We start from the raw sequence: 21163 nt of genomic DNA, 5'->3' as shown, positions 1-21163 counted from the left end.
AAACCGTGTTGGTTTTGGACTGAATTGAGTGTATTCGCATTTCGCAGCTCTCTATTCAATAAGCAACACTCCCTCTATTTTTGAGTTCAAATATAAAAAATTAGGTATTTTTTATTTGTGTAATTTAATATTATTTTAATATTAAATTTTAATATTTGTCCTTTTAACTTCTTTTTTACATATTTTACAGAATATATATTCAAATTTTTATATAAATAATCATGAAAAATCAAAGAATTGATGCATTTTTAAGAGAAAGGCTAATATTCAAGAAGAAAAACATGTAACTTTTACAATATCAACACATGTAGATAGTTCTTCTACTTTAATGAATCACGAAGAAAGTGAGATACAACCTTTAAAAGTTCAAAGTGTTGCATCTGATGAGTTTGACCTTAATTCTTTGAAACAAGACCCTAAAAAATGGCTTTAAATTTGGCAATATCACATTAAAAGAAGAGAGATGAGATTAGACGAGCTTATCTTAAATGGGTCTATATTAAAAGCATCTTGACAATTATCTTCTATCTGGCCCCCCAAAATTTTGTTTCAAACTCCGCCACTGCTCCCGGACACTAATTGCTTGGACTTAACGGGATACGTGACATATAATCCTCTTATATTTGAGTAGTTAAAATTTTTGTTGTTAATAAACTAGAATTGGACTTGATCCTCTAATCGAAATTAAGTGACCAAGGAATTGACGGTTAACTACATTAGAGGAGACTAAATTACTAAAGAATTAGGGTTTAGTTAATTACAGTTTGTCATGAATTGAATCTTGCATGATTAAAATAGTTGGTAAGAAATAGAAATCCGAAAACTATACAACTCTAAAACCTTAACTGTTCTCTCATATAATCTTCACAATCTGTTCACTGCTTGCTTTCTTAGTTCTGCTGATTTACTGTTTAATGCATTTGAACCCCAAAACACTCTTTTCTGCTTGTCTGACTAAGTGAATCACTCAACCATTGTTGCTTGGTCCATCAATCCTCGTGGGATCGACCCTCACTCACTTAAGGTATTACTTGGTACGACCCGGTGCACTTGCCGATAAATTTGTGGACTTTGAATTTCACACCAGGCGCTAGATGTTCCTACGTAGTAAGCCTCAGAGGATGTATAGCTCATCCTATCTGGAGTTAAACTTGTCTTCACCTAGGATGGATGAGGTATACGTCGGCTTTAAGAGGAACAACGACGATTAGCACTTGTAAAGACACTCCAATATTCAAGTCAATAAGAGTAAAAGTTTTTGTATTGAGTATATTCAGAATGCATAACGTACCTTTTACGTACTTAGAGTTTTGTATTTATAGAGTGTTACATCTTAAGAGTGGTTGAGATATTTTTCAGATATTTTGATAACCACTCTTAATCTGTTTCGAAATGGTTCTGCTATAACCGAGATTCTCTCTAATTAAAGTAGGTCGCATTTTATTTATTTTATTTAGATTCTAATTTATAACTATAATTAGGTCATGTTATAGCTAATAGATCAATTATTATTATTATTATTATTATTATTATTATTATTATTATTATTATTATTATATTGTTGTCTGCAACAATTTTTCTATAATTTTCTTGTATCACAAAGAAGAAACTTACTTCATGTTTATAACAGGGGTAATAACTCGAACATTTGATAAGAAAAATTTTTCTTTCTTACACCATACATAAACTTTAAACGAGTTAAGCCTCACTTTGGCCTTTGAGATTTGCGAGTTCTACTGTTGGGTCCCTAATTTCTTAATTGCTACAATTTGGTCCTCTAGATTCAAAAAGTGTACCGATATAGTCCCTTGTGTATCTTTTGTTACCAGAGCTCAATATCGCTCAATATCGTTAGTGACGTGGCTCAATTCTTGCTACATTGCAAATATTAAAATAACGTCGTATGCATTTTGGTGCTAAAGAAGACACTAAACGACATCGTTTGAGAGTTTAAACAATACTAAAACGTTATACTCCTCAAACCTTAAAATCTAACATGAAACCAGCAACAAACATTATAAACACAGCCAACTACTATACATATATGTTTTTTGGATTTTAACTTCAGCTTCTAACATTCTAATTCTCCAAGTAAAATTGACCTTCACTTGGTCAATGTCCTCTGTAGAATTCACCTTTTTTTGGCCATTGTCAGCCCACACAAATAAACCGCACTACCACTTTCTAATGACCTGCAACAAGGGAATTGGCCTTCAGGCAAAACCTATTAACAAACATCAAACATTTAAGCACATTTTTCACATTGTAGTTAGAATACTCAAAAAATAGTTTGGTAGGATTAGATTCTATTTTGTACCATTAGAGAACAAGACAGTAGCTACACCCACACCACTCTGGAACCTTCGATGTTCTACTTCGACTAGGGTTCTTTGTGGTTGACTGCAAAGAACTCTAACTTTCATTTACAATCATAATTCTAGAGTTAAAAGATGCACATAGAAAAAGAAGAGAAGAAGCGAATGAGAATAAGAAAAAGAAGAACGACATAAATTTGATTTAGGTTATAAATAAAAAAAATGACTAAATTGGAGCAACTCCATTTTTTTTACTAGCCCATCTAATCCTTATTATGTCCATTGTGGCATGCATTGGCCACATCACTCACAACATCAGTACTTTGGTGACGGAAAATGAACCTAGAATTAACGTTGTGCATTTTTATAAATCTAGGGATTAATTTATATCCATTGGAATTATAATGACTAAACTAATGTATTTTGTGAATCTCAGATAATAAAGTGAGATTTAACTTAGCAATATATGAATAATCTTATATTTTTAAATTATTTGATCTTAAAATGATATGGATAGATTTTTGTGTTATAATTTTTTTTATGTTGTATTGTTTAATGAATACATTGTGAATATTTATCTTTTAAATTATATTATATTGGACTATATGTCTACACTACAACATTTTCAACTTGAGACAACATTTAAAAAGTGTTGCCTAAAGGTTGACAAAAGGTTGCTTTTGATCTATGGCAACACTTTTAGACCTAAGACAACGTTTTTGGGGGGGCATTGCATATGCAGCCGTTGCCTTAGATCAAGGCAACACTTTTTTGCTTCAAAAGCGTTGCTTTTGAGGGCTTTTGAAGACAACACCTGGTAAGTGTTGTCTTTGGTTGAAAAACAACAACACTTCAAAGATGTGTTTGAGACAACACTTTTGTAGTGTTGTCTATTCTCTCGTATTTTGGTCACTACTAAAAAGTGTTGCCTATTTTTAATAAAATACAACTCTTTTGACGTGTTGCTTATAAGTTGGAATTTGCAATCCTTTGAAATGTTGCCTATTAGTTTTGAGTATGCAACCCTTTAAAGTATTGCCTTTTCTTTTGAATATGCAACTTATACAAGTGTTGCTTTTTCTTTTGAATATGCAACCATATAAGTGTTGTCTAATATTCAAAATATGCAACTAATAAAAGAGTTGCCTTTTGGCAAAAATAAAAGTTACTTTTGAAATAAAAATACAAAAAAAAATAAAATGTTTAGTTCATACATATATAATTATTTTAATTAATAAATAAATTTGTGCACAATAGAAAAAATTTATAAAAGAGACAAAATAACTAATAATAAATAAAATTTTAATTAAAATAGATATTAAAAGATTCAAATAATATTTCAAATACATATTTATCAATAATTCTCAACAAAACAATAAAATTCTTGTCTAACAATAATTGTCATAACAAAATAGTAATTAATATTTGTCAAAAAATGTCAATCTACTTACATATTTTATATCCATGCTTGACTTGTCCCATATGCTAAATGTGCAAATAATACACAATAAAAAATAAGCATTTTCAATAGTAAGCTTATAGTAAAATGAAAATCCTCTAGAAAACATTTTTCATTGGAAGTACAAGATCAGTAAGAAAACTGAAAGTGGTTCCTTCCATTTTTTCTCAAATAAATTCAAACTCATTGTAACCCATATGATAGTGAGAAACAATAACTTTCATACACAATATAGAATGGAGCACTAGGATATATCAAATAACTAGAAAATCAGTTACCTGTGTCCCAAATAGTAAGCTTCACTCTTTTGCCATCAATTGTAAAAAGCTTGATCTTGAAGTCCACATCTGTCTCAGTAATTTAATAAATAAATGAGAAAAATTACAGTGCAAAATTCCTTTGTTAGTGAAGCATTCAGTATACCAAAAATTACTAAGTGAAAATCTTTAAAGCTAGTTGTATATATGCCACCAAATCCCGATAAACTATGATCACATATAAGCAACTATGAACAAATTAAAGGTAATCAACCAACATAATCTCTAATTACCATAATGATATCAGCCCAGTGAACTCAATATAAAGTTGATGAGTCGGCTACTAAATTTGCATACCTTGTTACTTGTTAGGCCTAATTTGCTTCAATGAATAGTCCAGCCGATGCTCAGGCCGTTCAATCTCATTAAAATCTAAGTTATCAATTCTTCCCCCAGGAGATTTCTAGTCCATTACAATCTTATATACAATCCAAGAAAAATTACACACTAAAAATTATATTATTATGTTAGTGACAAAATATATATGCTTTTGAAATATAGATATCTTTATAGGTGATTACTGTTGAAATATATATGCTTCTCATAGAACTAACCTTTTTGATCCCATTTGTTGTTGTACTTTATGAAGTAAGAAAAGCTTCAAACTAAGATTACACACTTAATTTTTTCTTTGATTTGGTTGATGCATGTGATACATATAACAAACAGCGAGTTTTGGCTTCAAAATAAAAGAAAGCTGTCAATACTCAAACAACAGCAACTAATTGTTTAGTGAATTTAATCACTTGTTAAATTCAGCAGGCAAAATTTAAACTACTAGTCAAAACTCTGTTTTCATATATCAATTACACTTTATTATGCATGCATGTTTTCATATATATCCAAAAAAAAATTCATATATGCATGTTTTCATATATAATAAAATGATTAGAATTCATAGCAATAAAAATAGAAAACAAAAACATGCTTACTGCCATGGCACATTTCTAACAAACATTCTATCTCCTTCGTTATCCTCATAAGCAAGAGTATACTCTCCACTTGCATCTAATAAACCTGTTATGACTTTTTCTTCTTGTAGCTTGTTAACTCCACCACCAGAAGAATCATTTTAAGCTAATGAAGACAAAATAATTAAAACAAGTCAGTTTTATTTTCATTATCATAATGAGAACAAAATAAGAACCAACAATAGGCCAAGAATTCAGGTCAATTGACAATTCACACTCTTAGTTAATAACAACTCCATAGCTAATAAGCACTTTACGTTGGCAACCAAAACTTTTTGTCTCAAATACATCAGAAAATTCAAAGTATTCTAGCTAGCTTCATATTTAAGGTTGGTCACAAACAACTCCATTTGACTATGATATACAAGTCATAACACTAACAAATTTTCCCCAATATTCCAAAACTACCAAATTCAAATCCCAAAAACCTTGCCTCACTATTGTTATGTTCAATTAAGTTAATTGCCAAAAAACTTAAACCACTATATGTATACCACTTAGCTTGAATTTAAGAAATTAATACCACTGAGCCTGGAACTGGAAGATCTGTGTGCAAAATAGAAGAATCTCCTCAGTGTTTTCCATCAGAAGAAAGAAAACCTTGGCAGGAGCATCAACAACTCTGAAAGCTTCTGCCGTTGCCCCCGTACTAACCACAAGCTAGGGAAAACATTGAAAATTTTGCACAAGAAACTCAAAAAAGACGCACATCATGATGATGAAAGTGAAAATAGAAAGAAAAGGAAAAATACACAGTACATACAGTTGTTTCTGAACATGTTTGGGCCTCGAACCTCAAAGCATAGCATTATATGCTAGCGACTTGAAACCAAGATGCACTTTGGCAAGGACCAGAACCAATGCCAATTGAACCAGCCTTCCACTTCCGAATCCTGTTTCATTTCAAATGTCTATATATTTTATTAGAAAAAAAACTCGGTTCAAGGTTGTATTTCATAGTCAAATATGATCTCCTAGCGCTCTAAAACTGGTTGAATAATAGAGCTTCACGAGCAAATATGTTCTGGCATAAAGCAACTATTGATGAATATATACTTAAAAATGAATAAGTATTCTGAAAAACGTTAAACAGATTAATAAAAAAGCAAATCCACAAAATGTACAAGACTGTATATTATTTGTGTTAATGAATGTAGAGTCCAGATGTAGCTCAAATAATAACGAGTTATATTACTGGGCAACGATGGACACCTTTCAAGAGAAGCATAAAAGACGAAATGAAAAACCCATCTCATCAGATTCACTTCTCTCTATATGATTTTCCAGATATGTAACAGTCCATACCAGAACTGAAATCATGGTAGAACCTGACTAACACAAGAGGCTTGGGAGGAGGGGGGTTTCTAAATAATACTTTCTATTGAGAAGGAAACAGATCATGCCACAAGCGGTCTGGTGTAAATTGCAATGTATGGCTTAGGATCTAAAGTTTAATGCAGAAAAAAATTAATATCAACTAGCCCTGGTGTAAATTATTACTCAGTCATCTCATTCTCTGTTCCAATACTTTCTTCCCTGCTGCTACAAGGACCTTCACTGTTGTTCATTTCTCTGCAATCTGCACCAACGGAGAAAAATGATCATTCATAAGAACAAGTTATAATAACTGAGAAACCATAACTAAGTTACCTTCATGTTTGTTGTTGCCAGAACAGATTTCAAGTTGTGGTTAGCTATTCCCAAGTCTATATTCCCAAGTTGTGAGAAGCATGATTATTCTAACCAATTTCATTTTCTATATAACTCATATACCAAATATCCATTAGGGACATGCAAACAAATCCAAACAAGCACTTACAAAACCTACACTCTTTGACTATAGCATTTTAACTAACCAACACAGATAAAATAGTTACAACTTATAATAGTTATAGCATAGCAACAAGGTGCAGAACAAGCTAATAAAGATAACACCTAAAATTAATTATAATTAAAATCAAACAATTCATGCATGCATGTAACTCATCAAGTCCAAGTAATCAAACAAACTAGCATCTAAAACTTAGAATTCTTATTATTACTTTAAGAAAAACAAGGTCACATTTCTCATATTTTTGCATAAGTAGCTACTTCTCCCAATTTAGAATACGGAGGAGTGGAGCAGAACTCAGCGCGAGAGAACGAAGAACAAGGTGCGAGCAAAAGAACATAGCGGAGCAGAGCAAACCTCGGCGCGAGCAGAAGAACATGGTGGAGCAAAGCAGAACTCGACGCGAGAAGAACACGGCGGAGCAGAAGAACACGGCGGAGTAGAGCAGAACTTGACGGAGCAAAGAGAAACGCAGAATGCGCGCATCAGCGTTGTGAAATTAGGGAAATTGTGTTAAGGATGGGATTAGGGATTTAGGGTTATTCATGATTTTTAATTGATTCTGAACGCCATCCAAGCGTTCGTCTGGGGGAGATTGGAGACCAACGCGCCTCCGCAATCAACCATGAAACTCACGCGCCGCCCGAGCAAGCTTCCATGGAGCTGGCGCATCCACTCGAAAGAACCTTCCAAGACAATGGCGAGAGAAAGGAACGCAGAACGCGAGTCAATGTCATCAAATTGGGGAAATTGAGTTCTGTTTCTAAGTAATAGGAGTGAGAAGGTGATGAATCTGCTCGGGTTTTCTTTCCTGTTTTTAGTTTCGGAGGGAATTAAAATTTTTGGAAGGAATTAAAATTTGGATGAAAAAATTTAAGCAACGCTTACCACCAGAGGTTTATTATATATTTAAAAGCAACTCTTATAAACAGTAATATATAAATATTATAAATGTTGTTTGTTTAATTTATTAAAGCAACATTTTTTAAATGTTTTTTTAAATTGATAAAAAATAACACTTATTAATAAAGTATTGTATTAGTCTTATTTTTTTGCAATAAATTTTAAGTGTTGGTTTTAATCAGTTTAGACAACATTTTTTAAGTGTTATTTATCTTACATGTTGCAATAGCTCAAAAATGTTGTAGTGGTAGACGGGAAACATTTTTCTGTTTTCTCAACGAAAATAGGAGGCAAGGAAGAGGTATCCGCTCCCACGAAATCCATTGTTATCCCTAAGCGCAAAACACGCTAGTAATCGCATGGTGGCACTAATAGACAACAAGGATATAGTATTAGTGTAGAACAGAATGATATATCTATACTATATATAATGGAAGAAAAAATATAGGTAGATAATGAACAATGTGAATAATAAATATATTGGATGTTCAATTTATTAGGTGAGTAATGATTATCTTAATATTAAGATTTAGTTGGGTAATTTGGGGTGTAATGTGTTTTTATTTTATTGGACTAATTTTAAAGTCCATTGTTCACAAAAATCATTGTCTACATAACAAAGTCTATAATAGAACTATTAAAAAAGGTTGATGTCAATTTTTTTTAAATAATAAAATATTTTTTATTATATATAACTTGTAAACAAAAATTTTGTTGTATCAAAGACTTGAACGCAATTTTTTTTTGTTAAGTTATAAACTACTTATCATCTCACTTGTACTAATTCTATTTTTATCATATATATATATATAAATTCTAAATCGAATGGATTCGGTCTTATACATATGCGAGGAAGGTAATCAAAAAAGAAAGAAGATGAGTTCTTCTTTCTTTTATCACTTAGGAGCCGTGCGAGATGAAAGTCTCATGCACGGTTTTGTTATATATATAAAAGTGAATTGGTATATATAATGACAAAATAAAGTATCGGTTAAAAATTCTCTCTTTAACATATCAATATGACTTGTGGATCTATGATGAACACTTTCAATAATTTTAATCAATAAATGATTAGGATTTAAAGATCATAATAATGAATAGAATAGGGACCACTATAAAATCTATTGCGTATGTACATGACTACATGTCATTCCTCTATCAATTATTGTAGGTCATGGTGAAAAGGATTAGATTAATAAAGGGGTTCCGAAACCAAACTGATAAAGATTTATATGCTAAAACAGAAATTGGAAGCAAACTTGAGTCTAATACTCCAATGCGTGGTCCATATTTTTGGTCCTTCCCTAAAGAAATAGGTAGACATACCTTTAAGTGCAATGTTATGCACCGCTTTGTTTTCATTTTCTTTATTTTTTATGGGAAGCTAATAAATAGGAAATGGAGAATTCTTGTGCCAGCTTATTATTTAGTGAGTTAATACACAAACTTAACCCACCCCAGACGGACAGCCTAAAAAGAAAAAAGAGCTACAGAGAGTCTCCCTTAAATGCTGTTAGTAGTTTGCAAAAGAGGAGTTCACATACCTCAAATTAGTAGGTAGTGTGTACCTCGCGTGTAAACCTAACATAAAAACATAATAAAGAAGAATACTATCCCCCCCCCCCCCCCCTCCCCCCTTCTCTTCTCTCTCTTTTGTAAGGTGCAATATGATTGACTGACTTTCCTACTCCTATAAATCTTCATGAACTGAGCAGTATTAGCAATCCTTGTTCCGTTCTGCAGTAAAACAAAATTTATTTACGATAAGAATCTGTAAACCACTGATGCAGGGCACATGTAAAACTCAGAAACAAGCTATTTTGGTAAATTCACATATTACACCTGCGCTATGAAATTCAACAGTCGCTGTGTCCCTAACCCAACCACATTGCTGATCCATGTTCATGAAAACTCTCTCAGTTCTTAGTCTTCTAGAATCTTCTCTTTTGGTCCATCAATATTGGAAACATACAATCAGAAAACAACAACAAAGATGCACAAAGTCACAAATTGTGGAAGGTGATCACTATGTTGTCTAAAGTTTAGTGCCTAATTTGCAAAAAAGGTTAAAAATAAAAAATAATATTTAATTTAAGAAATATAAAAATAAATATTTTTAAATACTTAATATTTACCTTTTTTAAGTTCGACAAATTTAGCTCCAAAATCCAAAGGCACCAAAGATTGGCCATCTGGTATTGCAGAATAGCACTCTCTCTATATATATAGTAATTTAATTTGACTAAACACATAATATACATTGAACAAGTCCAAAACCCTTCCTTGGCTATCAAAGAAAGAAAAAGTTAACCAAAACTCAGAACACACACATGGCACAAAGTTCATAAAAAATAAAATAAAACAAACGGAGGTTCGGAGTCAAACAAAAATTCACCTGATCTGCCAAGAAATTTTCCAGCAACTGAGCCTTTTGAAGACTCATTATCAATAGCAGCAACATAGAATCTAGGATTGAACTTATCTTTCTATAACACTTCTAATAGATTAAGGATCTCAGCAGTATGACCACCAACGGAATAATAAAATTTAGGAAGCTTATCACCTATTCCATTGTACAATTCTAGAACTTTTTTGTTCCAATGTATTTAATCATTCAGATTTAATATAAAAAATGTTAACGGTTAATATTGAGGTAGAAAACATATTGTACGTGTGCAATTTGGGTGGTTCATAGATGTCCAATTTGTCTCTAGTGAAATTGACACTTGTGGAAAGGTTTCTGAGGCTTCTTAGTCCAGCCATTGGTAAAAAATTTATGCGAGCCAAAGCTTAAACGAATTTTTGAAATTTTTGCAAGTATTAGTAATAAAATACATGTAATCAATGGGTCTAATAGTAAACTTACTCGTTTGTATAAATAAGTATTAGGTGTTTGAATTTTATTTTATACATTTAATAATACATTAGTCAACAACAAACCCTTCAATAAAACTCATTCTTTAAAGTTTAAATGGGTCTTTAAAATTTTCTTTTACGAAACGTACTTATTATTTATGCTTATTAAAAATTATTTTTAATTTAATTTATTAAATATAAATACTATAATTTTTAAAAAATTATCTTTTAAAAATTAATTTTTATAAATTATTTTAAAAAGTATAAGCGTTAGTAAACCTAAGTTAGCTCACGTTAAAAGCCAACAACCCTAGTGTAGCGGACCATTTATAGCTGTCCATTTATGTCATTTATTGTCTAATTTGGAGGATTTTTGGGTCTTTCAAAAGGTTACTAAACGACAAAATTAACATGAAAACCTTTTGCTCCTTGAAACAGCATCCATGAAAGTACTTGAAAGTTGAAATACCTGATAAATGATAATTAACTTTATTATTATGTAATTCTATTAAAATGTCTTGCTACAGATGGAACTGAAATATAGATAAAATATCGTAGCTCAAACCTGATCCTAGAAAAGGGTACTAACAGGTTTTGAAGTTCTTTTTCTCATATGACGTAAATGACACAAATCAAGATCAGTAAGGCAAGACATATGACACTTGAGAAGGTAGCTATGGAAGCCATAGTCGAGAGGCTGCAGCATTTCCTTTTTCTTATTTCAGCCAAAGCTACATTTAAAATCTTCCCTAATTAAAAAATTTTAGGAGAAAATAAACAAAGTAGAAGTGATTAGTTCTTAGTTTCAGAATCAACAGCAATTAATCTAAACATGATTCCAAATTAAAATAGTAATATATCAAAAACCAAAACACACACGTGAAGCAGAATCAACGCAGTTAAATGCGTGTTAAACTTACACACGTCGAATGCAGTGAAGGACGCTCTCGCGGGCGGAGTTTCTAGAAGCTTCTGGAAGGTGTAGGTAGTGGAGTGGGAGAGCCACCGTGTTTCAAAATGATCGATCGGAGAAAATGCATACGCAGTCCTTTACTGATTTTCCAAAATCAATAATGGCAATGGAAGATTGGACGTTGGATCTTGATTTAGGAATTTCATTCAATCATAATAATTAGGGTTTTGACGTAACAAAAATATTTAGATTATAATATTTGTTTTAAAATAATAAATAAAAAAATAAAATCCATATGAAATAGAGAAATCAGAATAGAGCACTCTAATATTAATATTTTTTAAATACGTGTACATCGAAATTTTATATCAGACTCTTCGAAATATATTTACTATTATATTTATATATCGTTTAGTTTTATTACACATTTAAATTTTTTGACAATTAAATTTAATTGAGAGTAAATATTAAATTCGGTTCTTGTTTATTTTTATGACAAAGCGATTCCTGTAAAAGAAAGAATATTTTAACCTTTAATATTTTTATTTTGGGATAATACGATCTTTTTGTTAAAAAATCTGTTAAATAATAATAAAAATTAATTTTGTGGGAGTTTTATTTGTATTTTGTGGAAAGTTTTAAACCTCCACAAATTCTTTTCAACAGTATAACTAATTACTACCACTATCTTCTTCATCATCATTATTATCACTCCTACCTCTATTATTTTTATTGCTTTATCATCATCATTATCTCATCTACCGTCCTCATCACTAATATCAATATTATCAACATTAAAGTTCTCTTCTTTCATTTCTTATTTGATGTTATTTTTTTTCTTTAAAAGGTATTTATACTACAATTACTTTTTTTTGCAGCATCATTTTCATCAATAAATTTTCTTCACTTAACTACCATTGATGAAGGAATTTTTTAAAAACAAACTTATTAATAACTTGTGGAGGTTTAAAATCCCCCACAAAATACAAATAAAACCCCCATAAAACTAATTTTTGTTATTATTTAATGAATCTTTTAATAGAGGGATCGTATTGTCCCAAAATCAAAAAGTTGAGAGTCGAAGTGTCCTTTTTTTTTTTACAGGGATCGTTTTGTCCTTCATGAAAATGGATAAAGACCAGATTGGGTGTTTGATCTAATCTTAACAAAAACTAGTTTTATTAGTGAGAGTGTGTCTACACACTCCAACTTCTCAGCATCTTCGCGTTCTTCTTCGCGTGTTTTCTCTTCATCGTCGTTTTTTTATTGTTGTTGTTGCACCTTTTTTTTTCTCCTTCTCTTCTGGATGATTTTGTAGCATGATGTGTTTTTTCTTTTTCTTTGTTTGATTTTTTCTTGTTTTTATTCTTGTTAAGGGATAAAATAAGAAGAATTATGAAAAAGTAAAACAAGAAGGAGAAAATAAACAAGAAAAGAAGAAGATCATGATTATGAAGGAAAAAATGAGAGTTTTAAGTTATGCAAAATTTATCAAAAAATAATACCAAAATTTTTTAAGTATAATACTGAAGTTTCTCAATTTCGAAATTAAAATTTTTTAATTGTGACACAAATTCTTGTTAAGAGGGTAAAACAAGAACTATGGGAATGTGAAACGAGATGCTGATGATAATGATGATGAGGGAGAGAAGGATGATGAGGAGGAGTAAGAGGAGGAGGAGGAGAGTATTGAATTATGCATAATTTATCGAAAAATAACACCAAAATTTTTTAATTGTGATACAGAAATTTTTTAATTTTAATACAAAAAATTTGCTTAAAAAACACAAAATATATATTTTTTAATGATGTATTTTTTTATGATTATTTTTTATTATTTTCTATTGCTCTTATTTCTTCTTTTAGGAACATTATTTCTCATATTAGACTTGAATGAATATGTCTATACTATATTACAATTTTATTTAATTGAATGAATGTATGTTTATACTTATTGGATTGAATTCTTGTCAGAAACAAAAATAGCACCAAAATTTATATAAATTGACGCTAAAATTTAAATACAATGATACATAATGAAGAAAGTAAATTTCATACTAAAATATCACAATAACTCTATAAAATGAAACAAGATAGCACCAAAATTAGTTAAAATTGACACGAGAAATTCAGTAATATGACACAAAAAATGTTGAATCTTTCTAAAAAAATATTACACATTCAATGAATTGAATGTTTATCTCATATATAAAACAACACATAAAAATCTAAAAAATAATACTGAAATGCCTGATTTAGTTGAATGAATATAGGCTCATACTTATTGAATTGAATTCTTGCAGAAACAACATTAGCACCAAAATATGTTCACTCTAACACCGAAATATTTTTACTCTAACACCGAAATTTTTAACTTGTTCCGACCCAACCCAATAAGGGTCGGAGGTCCAAGTTACGGATTACTAACCCGACGGGTCCTTGACCCATATCAGCAAAGTGATCCGTGCATCACTCCTCCTCTCAACAAAGACCTGAACAATTGGCAGAAGCTTCTAGGAAGACAGGTCCCAGCCAAAAGAAGGCCCACTTGAGCACGAGATATAAAAGAGGAGGGACCTACTCCTCTCCAGAGGTACATAACATTTACTCTAATTAGTTGCCTCATCATACGGAGGCTTACTTTAGCATCGGAGTGTCCTTGCAAGTGATCCCACCTGCCGACCCACCGACGATCGGGATAACACCACTCCTTGTAGAGCTCGGCCTCAAGTCCTGATTCCTCCCTCTTTCACCCGTTGCTCTTGACGTGGCACCCAACCGACCCCTCATTGTGACGAGTAACTGAATACAACTAAATGAGGTGATGGAACTAAGAAATTACTTCATGAAAAACTTGAGTTGCAAATTTACAAGTTTTTATAGAAAAAAATAAGTGAAAATTTTTGTAGATAATGCAGCGAAATTAATCAAAAAAAGTGCAACAATTCGACGATAACGATAATGATAATGATAATAATGATAATGACAATACGTATAAGAAGAAGACAACGATGACGATAATGATAACGATGATGATGATAATGATGATTATAGAGAAGGATGAGATGGAAAAAGAAGGGGAGAATAAATTCAAATGAAAAAATAATGAGGAGAAGGAAGTGGTGGTGGTGGTTATGACAATGATAGCAAAATAGAAAGATGAAAAAAAAGGAGGAGAAAAAGAAAAAACAGCAGCATCAGGAGTGAAAAAGAAGAAGAAGATGAAGACTAATAATGATGCAGCAGCAATATGGGTGAAATAAAGTACGCACGTAAAATTAAAATCCTTGATAACAACTTGATTAGATTTGGTTAAGTATTTTACTTGGTTTTAGTAAGGTTTTAAAAACCGGTCGATCGACTGAATTAACCAAAAACCAATCATTTGACCGATCTGGTTGACCCCAAAACTACCTTATAAAAAATCGGTTAAAAAATTAGCTGAACCAATAATTAACCAGTAAATCAGTCGAATCAGACGGATTTTTTTAAGGTCCGATTTTGTCATTTGTCTCAGAAACAACATTATTTTAATGCTAAGGAAAAAAACCCACTAACCTAGTCCCAGTTCCCAAATCCAACCCTAGACGTGTAACCATTATTCCCTTCTAAAATCATTTTCTTCGTCTCCCAACCGTCTCCAGCTTTGTTCTCCTCCTATCTGCCACCGCATTCCCCTCTCTGTTATCGTCTCCTTCCTTTCGCCTGCGCAAGTTGGTCGCCCCATCCCACCCCTTTCTCTTTGACTCTCTATGTAACTCCAACCCAACCCTAAATTCCTTTCTCACCCGCCTGCCCAAGCTTCTTGTTGATTTTGTCGTCTCGAATCTCATACTAGTTTTCTTGGTCTAGGATTCTTATGGCTATATGGTTGCATTTGCTTGTCGAAAATACGCGGCAAGATTTCCTCCTGCTTTTATTGCAAACAGCTCATTCACCGTAACCAATTTCACTTTTGTAAGAAGATTCATTTTGAGGCTTATTTTCTCTGCAGCTTTTATTTGATTTTCATTATCATAGATCTCACTAAGAACCAATTGAAATGCTGTTATGCAGGTCCTTGAGTTTCAGAAAGGCAGACTGCAAAATTTGTATTGAAAAAAAGATGAGTGTGCTAAGTGCTCAGATAACTCTAAAATTATGTGTCTAGACAATTAGGATTGTGCGCTGCAAACTTCAACTTGCAAGAGCTATGGAGGATCCGTAGATTGCAACATAGGAATACAATTTTCATTCTCCAGTGCAGATGAACACCTTAGAGCTCTCAAATCTAAAATCTATATTTGTTTCAATTCATGATTGTTTATTTTGTTAATTTTATTGAGTTACTAAAATCTAAAATCTTAAGTTGTTTTTTTTTTGTTTGTCGTGTTTTGAGTTAAAGTTAGTGGTGGTGTAATTGTTAGTGGGGTGTAATGGTTGAGTTTGGATTAATTGTTTAATTTTTTTGTTTTTGAATTTTTTATATTTTTATTTTTTAATTATTAGAAATTATTTTTAAAAGTTTTCTTATTCTATGCTTTTGTTTTTGATTGATAAGTATTGCTGATTACTCATTACTTTATTAGTGACTAATTCATTAGAATTTAGAAGTTATTTAAAAAAAATTTATTTTGTAATTTTTAATAATAAAATATAAACAAATTATTATGTAAAATTATAAAATTGTGAATTTTATTAATTTAAAAATTATTAAATTTAAATATTTTAATTAAAATTTGTATATTAAATTTTTAATAATTTTATTTTATATTTAATTAAATTGATTGAATCTCGATTAAATTTTGGTTGAATTTCTAAACCACTAAACCCATCACTCTACCAATTTATTCACCAATTTAGTTTTCACAACCTTAAGTTTTAGTTTTTTAGAGCTTTATTTTATATTGTTTATGAAAACACAAGTATACGTTACTCTTATTTTTTTCCTCCTTATGTCTCAAACTTTACCAACCCATTTTTACATACAAAATTACAAATTCAACTTCTTCTTAGCATTATTAATGTTTAGTCTATCTTTAAAACTTAAGTCGTTCAAATTGAATTTTTTTTTTAAAGTTTGGAATAAGATTTGAATATGAGATTTTTAACGAAGATAAAGAGATTATATTATTTGAGTTAGAATTTATTGGCGTTTAAATTGAATTTAAATGATTAAAAAAGTCATAAATCATAAAATTATAGGCATTCATATGATTGCGTTTGATTCTAAAATAAAATAAAATAAAATGTTAAAAATAAGATATAAAAAATATTGATACAAAATTATTATTTTATATTTTAATTTATTTATTAATAAATTAAATATAAAAATAAATAAATTAAATTATTTAATTTATTCTTTTTTTATAAAAAAAGTTAGAAAAAATATCATGATAAAAAATTATTATTTTAATTTATTATGAAAATTAATAAAATAATAAAAAATAAATAAATTATGTGTTTGTATTTTTTTTATTAAAACATATAAAATACACTAATTTAATATTTTAAAATATAATATTTATATTTATATTTTTTATAAAATATAATTTTATGTCTCTATATATTTGTTTTAATGTTCTATATTTATAAACGAAAGCCGCCTATCATAACAATAATATACTATTATCACTTAAATGTACTTCAAGCAGTTTATTATAAGATTTAGTTTAGCTAACTCAATCCAAATGGAAGTTGCACTACAATAATTAAGCACAAAACTGGCTTCACATTCCTACAAATATGTCAAACATGGAGGTTTTCATTACGAAGGGATGATATCTCAAACACCAATTTTCCCTAATTAACAGAGAAAATTATATTGAATGTAGATAGTAACCCTAATTAGAGCTAAAATGACATAGATAGTCGAGGACAGCAAGTTCCACTTTCAGGGCTTGTGCATCGAAGATAAGAGAACTATTCCTCTTTCAAGCTGAAAAAAAAAAGGGAGTATCATTGTAAGGACTTAGATTAAATAGCAATTAAATTGATAAGAGAACTATTCCTCTTTTAATATATATTTTAAACGTGTATTCTTTACTATATACCGTAAGGCAAATGTGGAGCTTTGCTTCGACAGCTTCGTATTCACGTTGAGCTTGATGCAGTGCCTTCGAACACCTATATATAAAGATTACAGAAATTTGGCTAGTAAGTTTTTATGGAACTTGAATAATAATTTCATTGATGACACATGCGTGCTTAGTTACAAATAAATATAGGTTTTAGGTTTGCAATTAATACTCTTCTTTAGAGGGCATATTAATAATAGCGCGTTCAAAGGCAGAACATGCTTCGGCCATGCGAGAAGTACGACCTAATAAGCTGCAATGTAACACACAAAGAAATATAATTATAACTAACAAATTGTTAATGCATGCCATTGTTAAGCCAACACCATAGATTTATACGAGAAGAAGAAATATAAGCAACATCAATAATGAATTCCAGGGAATAGAATATTGATTATTAGATTCTGATTAATAAAAACTTATTGCTTCTTAAGTAAACTCTAGTAATTTAATGACCAAGTTAAACTTGCTGTGTTACTATGAAAGTAATTCACAATCCTTTAATATCATTAGAATCTTCACAATTAACACAACCAACTCAATACTTCAAGTTCTAAACCATCTTTGTTTGTTGTTGTATCATTTTGCATGAGATATTTTGTTGATTTAATTTGTTCATTGTCTACAATCAAATAGTGTATGTTTTAATATAGGTCTTTTTTAATAGTAGCGGATAAGTAGGTTTATGCTGATAAATAGTGTTTTAATAATAGGTTGTTATTAATCTAATTTAATATATAATACTCGACTCTAGATAAGTAGATATTACTAAAGAAAAAAGTGTTATAGTATGTTTTTCATCTTTAATTTGGTCAAAAGATAGTGATGGGTAGGTAAATATTTCAACTCAGTTTTAACTTGTACAAATTTATAACTTATAATATACCAAGCTGATAAATATGATAAGTTGTCAAGTTGATAAACGTAATAAGAGATATTCTTTTCTTGTATATTACTATAGGAGTAGTATAAAATAGATGATTAGGTTTAAACTAATGTATGCCATTTTTATGTGTTAAAATTGGAGTTGTTGTAGAGGGAATTGTAAGATTTTTTTTTTGGTTGTATTTTTATATTTTAGGTACTAAGTTAGTAGTCACTTTTTTAGTTAGAGATGATTAATTTTATACTTTTAGTATCTTCTCTTTATATTTTAGTTAAGTATTTGCATAATTTGATTTGATATTTTGGATGTAATTTAGATTTGGGTTTGAGTGGAATATCATAAATTATTATTTTATATCTCTTTATCAGGAATTTAGTTTGGATAAAATAGTTATCCGTTTAAGATCTTTTTCAAATGAATTTGATTAAGATGGAGTAACATTATTAATTATCGTCACATTATATTTCATTAGAGATTTAATTAAAATAAAGTGGATATTCAGTTTTGTAACTTTATTTATTAGATACTTAAATTATACTGATTTTTTTTTTTTGTATTACTTGTATAAATTTCACGCTTCTACTATCACTTTCTTTGCTAACAGATAATAAAATTTTAATATAAAACTCATACAAACTTATAAACAAAAAATACAATCCCAAATCACCTAAGTTCAAAATATAATTTTAGGGGATTCGATTATCTAATATTAATAAAAAAATATTGATAGTTTTAAGGAGAATTTTTCGGAGCTTATAAAATTTTGTCTAATATATTAAAAATAATGTGAGAATAAAGTGGGATCTAACCTTTTATTTTTAAATCCAACAAGTCAATTTTAGACACTGTAAAAAAGATCTAGTTTTAAACCGTCATCATGTCAACTTAATTTGATAGGCAATCTCACCAAGCTCTTAAAATATTGACCTCAATATCAATAACAACATAATTTATAAAAAAAAAAAGTATCTTATTTAAAAAGAATAATGTTATACGACTTACCAAATTAGTATCTTTTTATTTTTTAATTTTAAATTTTAATAGTATAAAAATAAAATATTGATCTAAAATATTAACTAATATTGATAAAAAAAAGTATTAATCTTTAATATTTTCTTTAAAAAAATTTAAAAGTATACTTAACATACATGACACCCAAGTTTGTAAGAAATTAAACACACATATGATACAGGTTCAATCTTATATTATAACGTAATATACATCTACAAAAGAAAAATATTAAGGGATAAATATTTTTTTATTAATATTAACGAACATCTTATTTTTATAATATGGTAAAATATATTTTTTGTTATTGGAATTTATTAAAAATGATAAAACTATCTCTAAATTTTATTTTATTTTAATTTTGTCTCCAAAATTTTGGATTTGCATCAAATACTCTAAATTAGTGACCAATTTTTGAAAAAATTTAGGATCAATTCAGTAATAATTTTACAAAAATAACCTTTAATATAAGCAAATTAGACGTATAATTATCATATATTATTACTGGATTGATCCTAAATTTTTTGAAAATTTAGTTGTTAAGAATATATTTAATACAAATCGAAAATTTTGGAACAAAATTAAAACAAAATAAAATTTAGGAATATTTTTAAAATTTTAATTTTGACAAATTTTAAGAACAAAAAATATACTTTATCTTTTATATTATTAAAATATAGAGTTTAAAATTCAAGATTTAGAATTTAGAATGTTGAATAAGTATAAACTAAAAATAATAAATTTTGTTATTCGTTGTATAATATATATCACTCATTTACTCTATACAAAATTCATATCATCGGGTAGTTATTACCTTACGGCAGCGCCTTTAATTTTATAAACGTACTCCAGCATCTGATCATAATCCCAATTATCATCTTGTTTTCTACATTAGAGGGAAGGAAAAACAAAAAAGACATGATTAGCCAAAAAATTAAGCATGTATATTATTTTGATGTAACTGATAAAATCATAACTCATAAGATCAAAACTACATCATCATTTCTGCCAAGCTTTTAAGGACGTCCCGGGTATCAGAGCAAAATGCTGGAATCACTTCAAGGAAAAAATGATCTTCGATTTTCTCTTTCAATAAATAGATAGAACTAAAACAGTCATCCGCCAAACCCTATAACAACAAAGGACATCACAGCCAATCAAACACTAATGATATCAATAATTTTTCTCATAACATGCTAAAGTAAATAGTGTTACAACCATAATAAGTCTTCTAGAAATTAAAAGTTGACAGTATTTTTTTTAAGTTTATTTCCATTTCAAGGAGGAGTTTAGAGAAAAACCTCTTGCTTCATGGTTTGAATAGTTTGCAAGAGTTGCAAGTTCAAATGGGCGACTTCCGGCGGCATTGTTGAGAGTGAACAAACAAATCTTTTTCTTTTTTTTTTTTTTTCAGAACTATATAGTGATAGAACAAGAAGAATCTGGTCCCGCATGCTCAATGTTATATATGTGAACTTGTTTAAATAAGCATTAGAAATGTGATAAGGTTGGATATTCACAAAAATTCTCAGTAAGCACGTTTCTTCAACATTTGTTAAGTTATTAATGCTATTAACCCAATATATTAATTTGGCATTAAACTTTACTCAAAATAAAATCTGGCATTAATATTTTACTAACTTTTATT

General features: G+C 29.6%; 1 protein-coding gene and 1 long non-coding RNA gene across 10 annotated transcripts; both read right to left on the bottom strand.

Moving 5' to 3' along the window:
• Positions 1–1645: 1645 nt before the first annotated feature.
• On the bottom strand, positions 1646–7749 carry LOC130965683 (uncharacterized). Of its 9 annotated transcripts, none has more exons than XR_009081228.1 (8): positions 7251–7749; positions 6713–6768; positions 5826–6641; positions 5586–5722; positions 5024–5168; positions 4053–4770; positions 2318–2400; positions 1646–2192 (listed from the first exon to the last, which is right to left on the bottom strand). It is a non-coding gene; the product is annotated as an uncharacterized LOC130965683 (long non-coding RNA). The 9 variants fall into 9 exon arrangements; XR_009081233.1 differs by lacking the exon at positions 6713–6768 and having other exon boundaries at positions 4053–4121; positions 4389–4770; XR_009081232.1 differs by lacking the exon at positions 6713–6768 and having other exon boundaries at positions 4053–4509; positions 4646–4770.
• Positions 7750–17437: 9688 nt separating this feature from the next.
• On the bottom strand, positions 17438–20882 carry LOC130966879 (uncharacterized). The gene is made up of 6 exons (XM_057891702.1): positions 20817–20882; positions 20511–20644; positions 20330–20401; positions 17794–17874; positions 17598–17670; positions 17438–17482 (listed from the first exon to the last, which is right to left on the bottom strand). Exons 1-6 carry the CDS (start codon positions 20880–20882, stop codon positions 17438–17440), a joined length of 471 nt encoding a protein of 156 aa, XP_057747685.1.
• Positions 20883–21163: the final 281 nt, after the last annotated feature.

Source organism: Arachis stenosperma, chromosome 3 (assembly GCF_014773155.1).
Source record: "Arachis stenosperma cultivar V10309 chromosome 3, arast.V10309.gnm1.PFL2, whole genome shotgun sequence".
NCBI classification, from domain to species: Eukaryota; Viridiplantae; Streptophyta; class Magnoliopsida; order Fabales; family Fabaceae; genus Arachis; species Arachis stenosperma.
The sequence above is the reverse complement of the archived record's forward strand: the minus strand, read 5'-3'. Positions and strand labels throughout refer to the sequence as shown.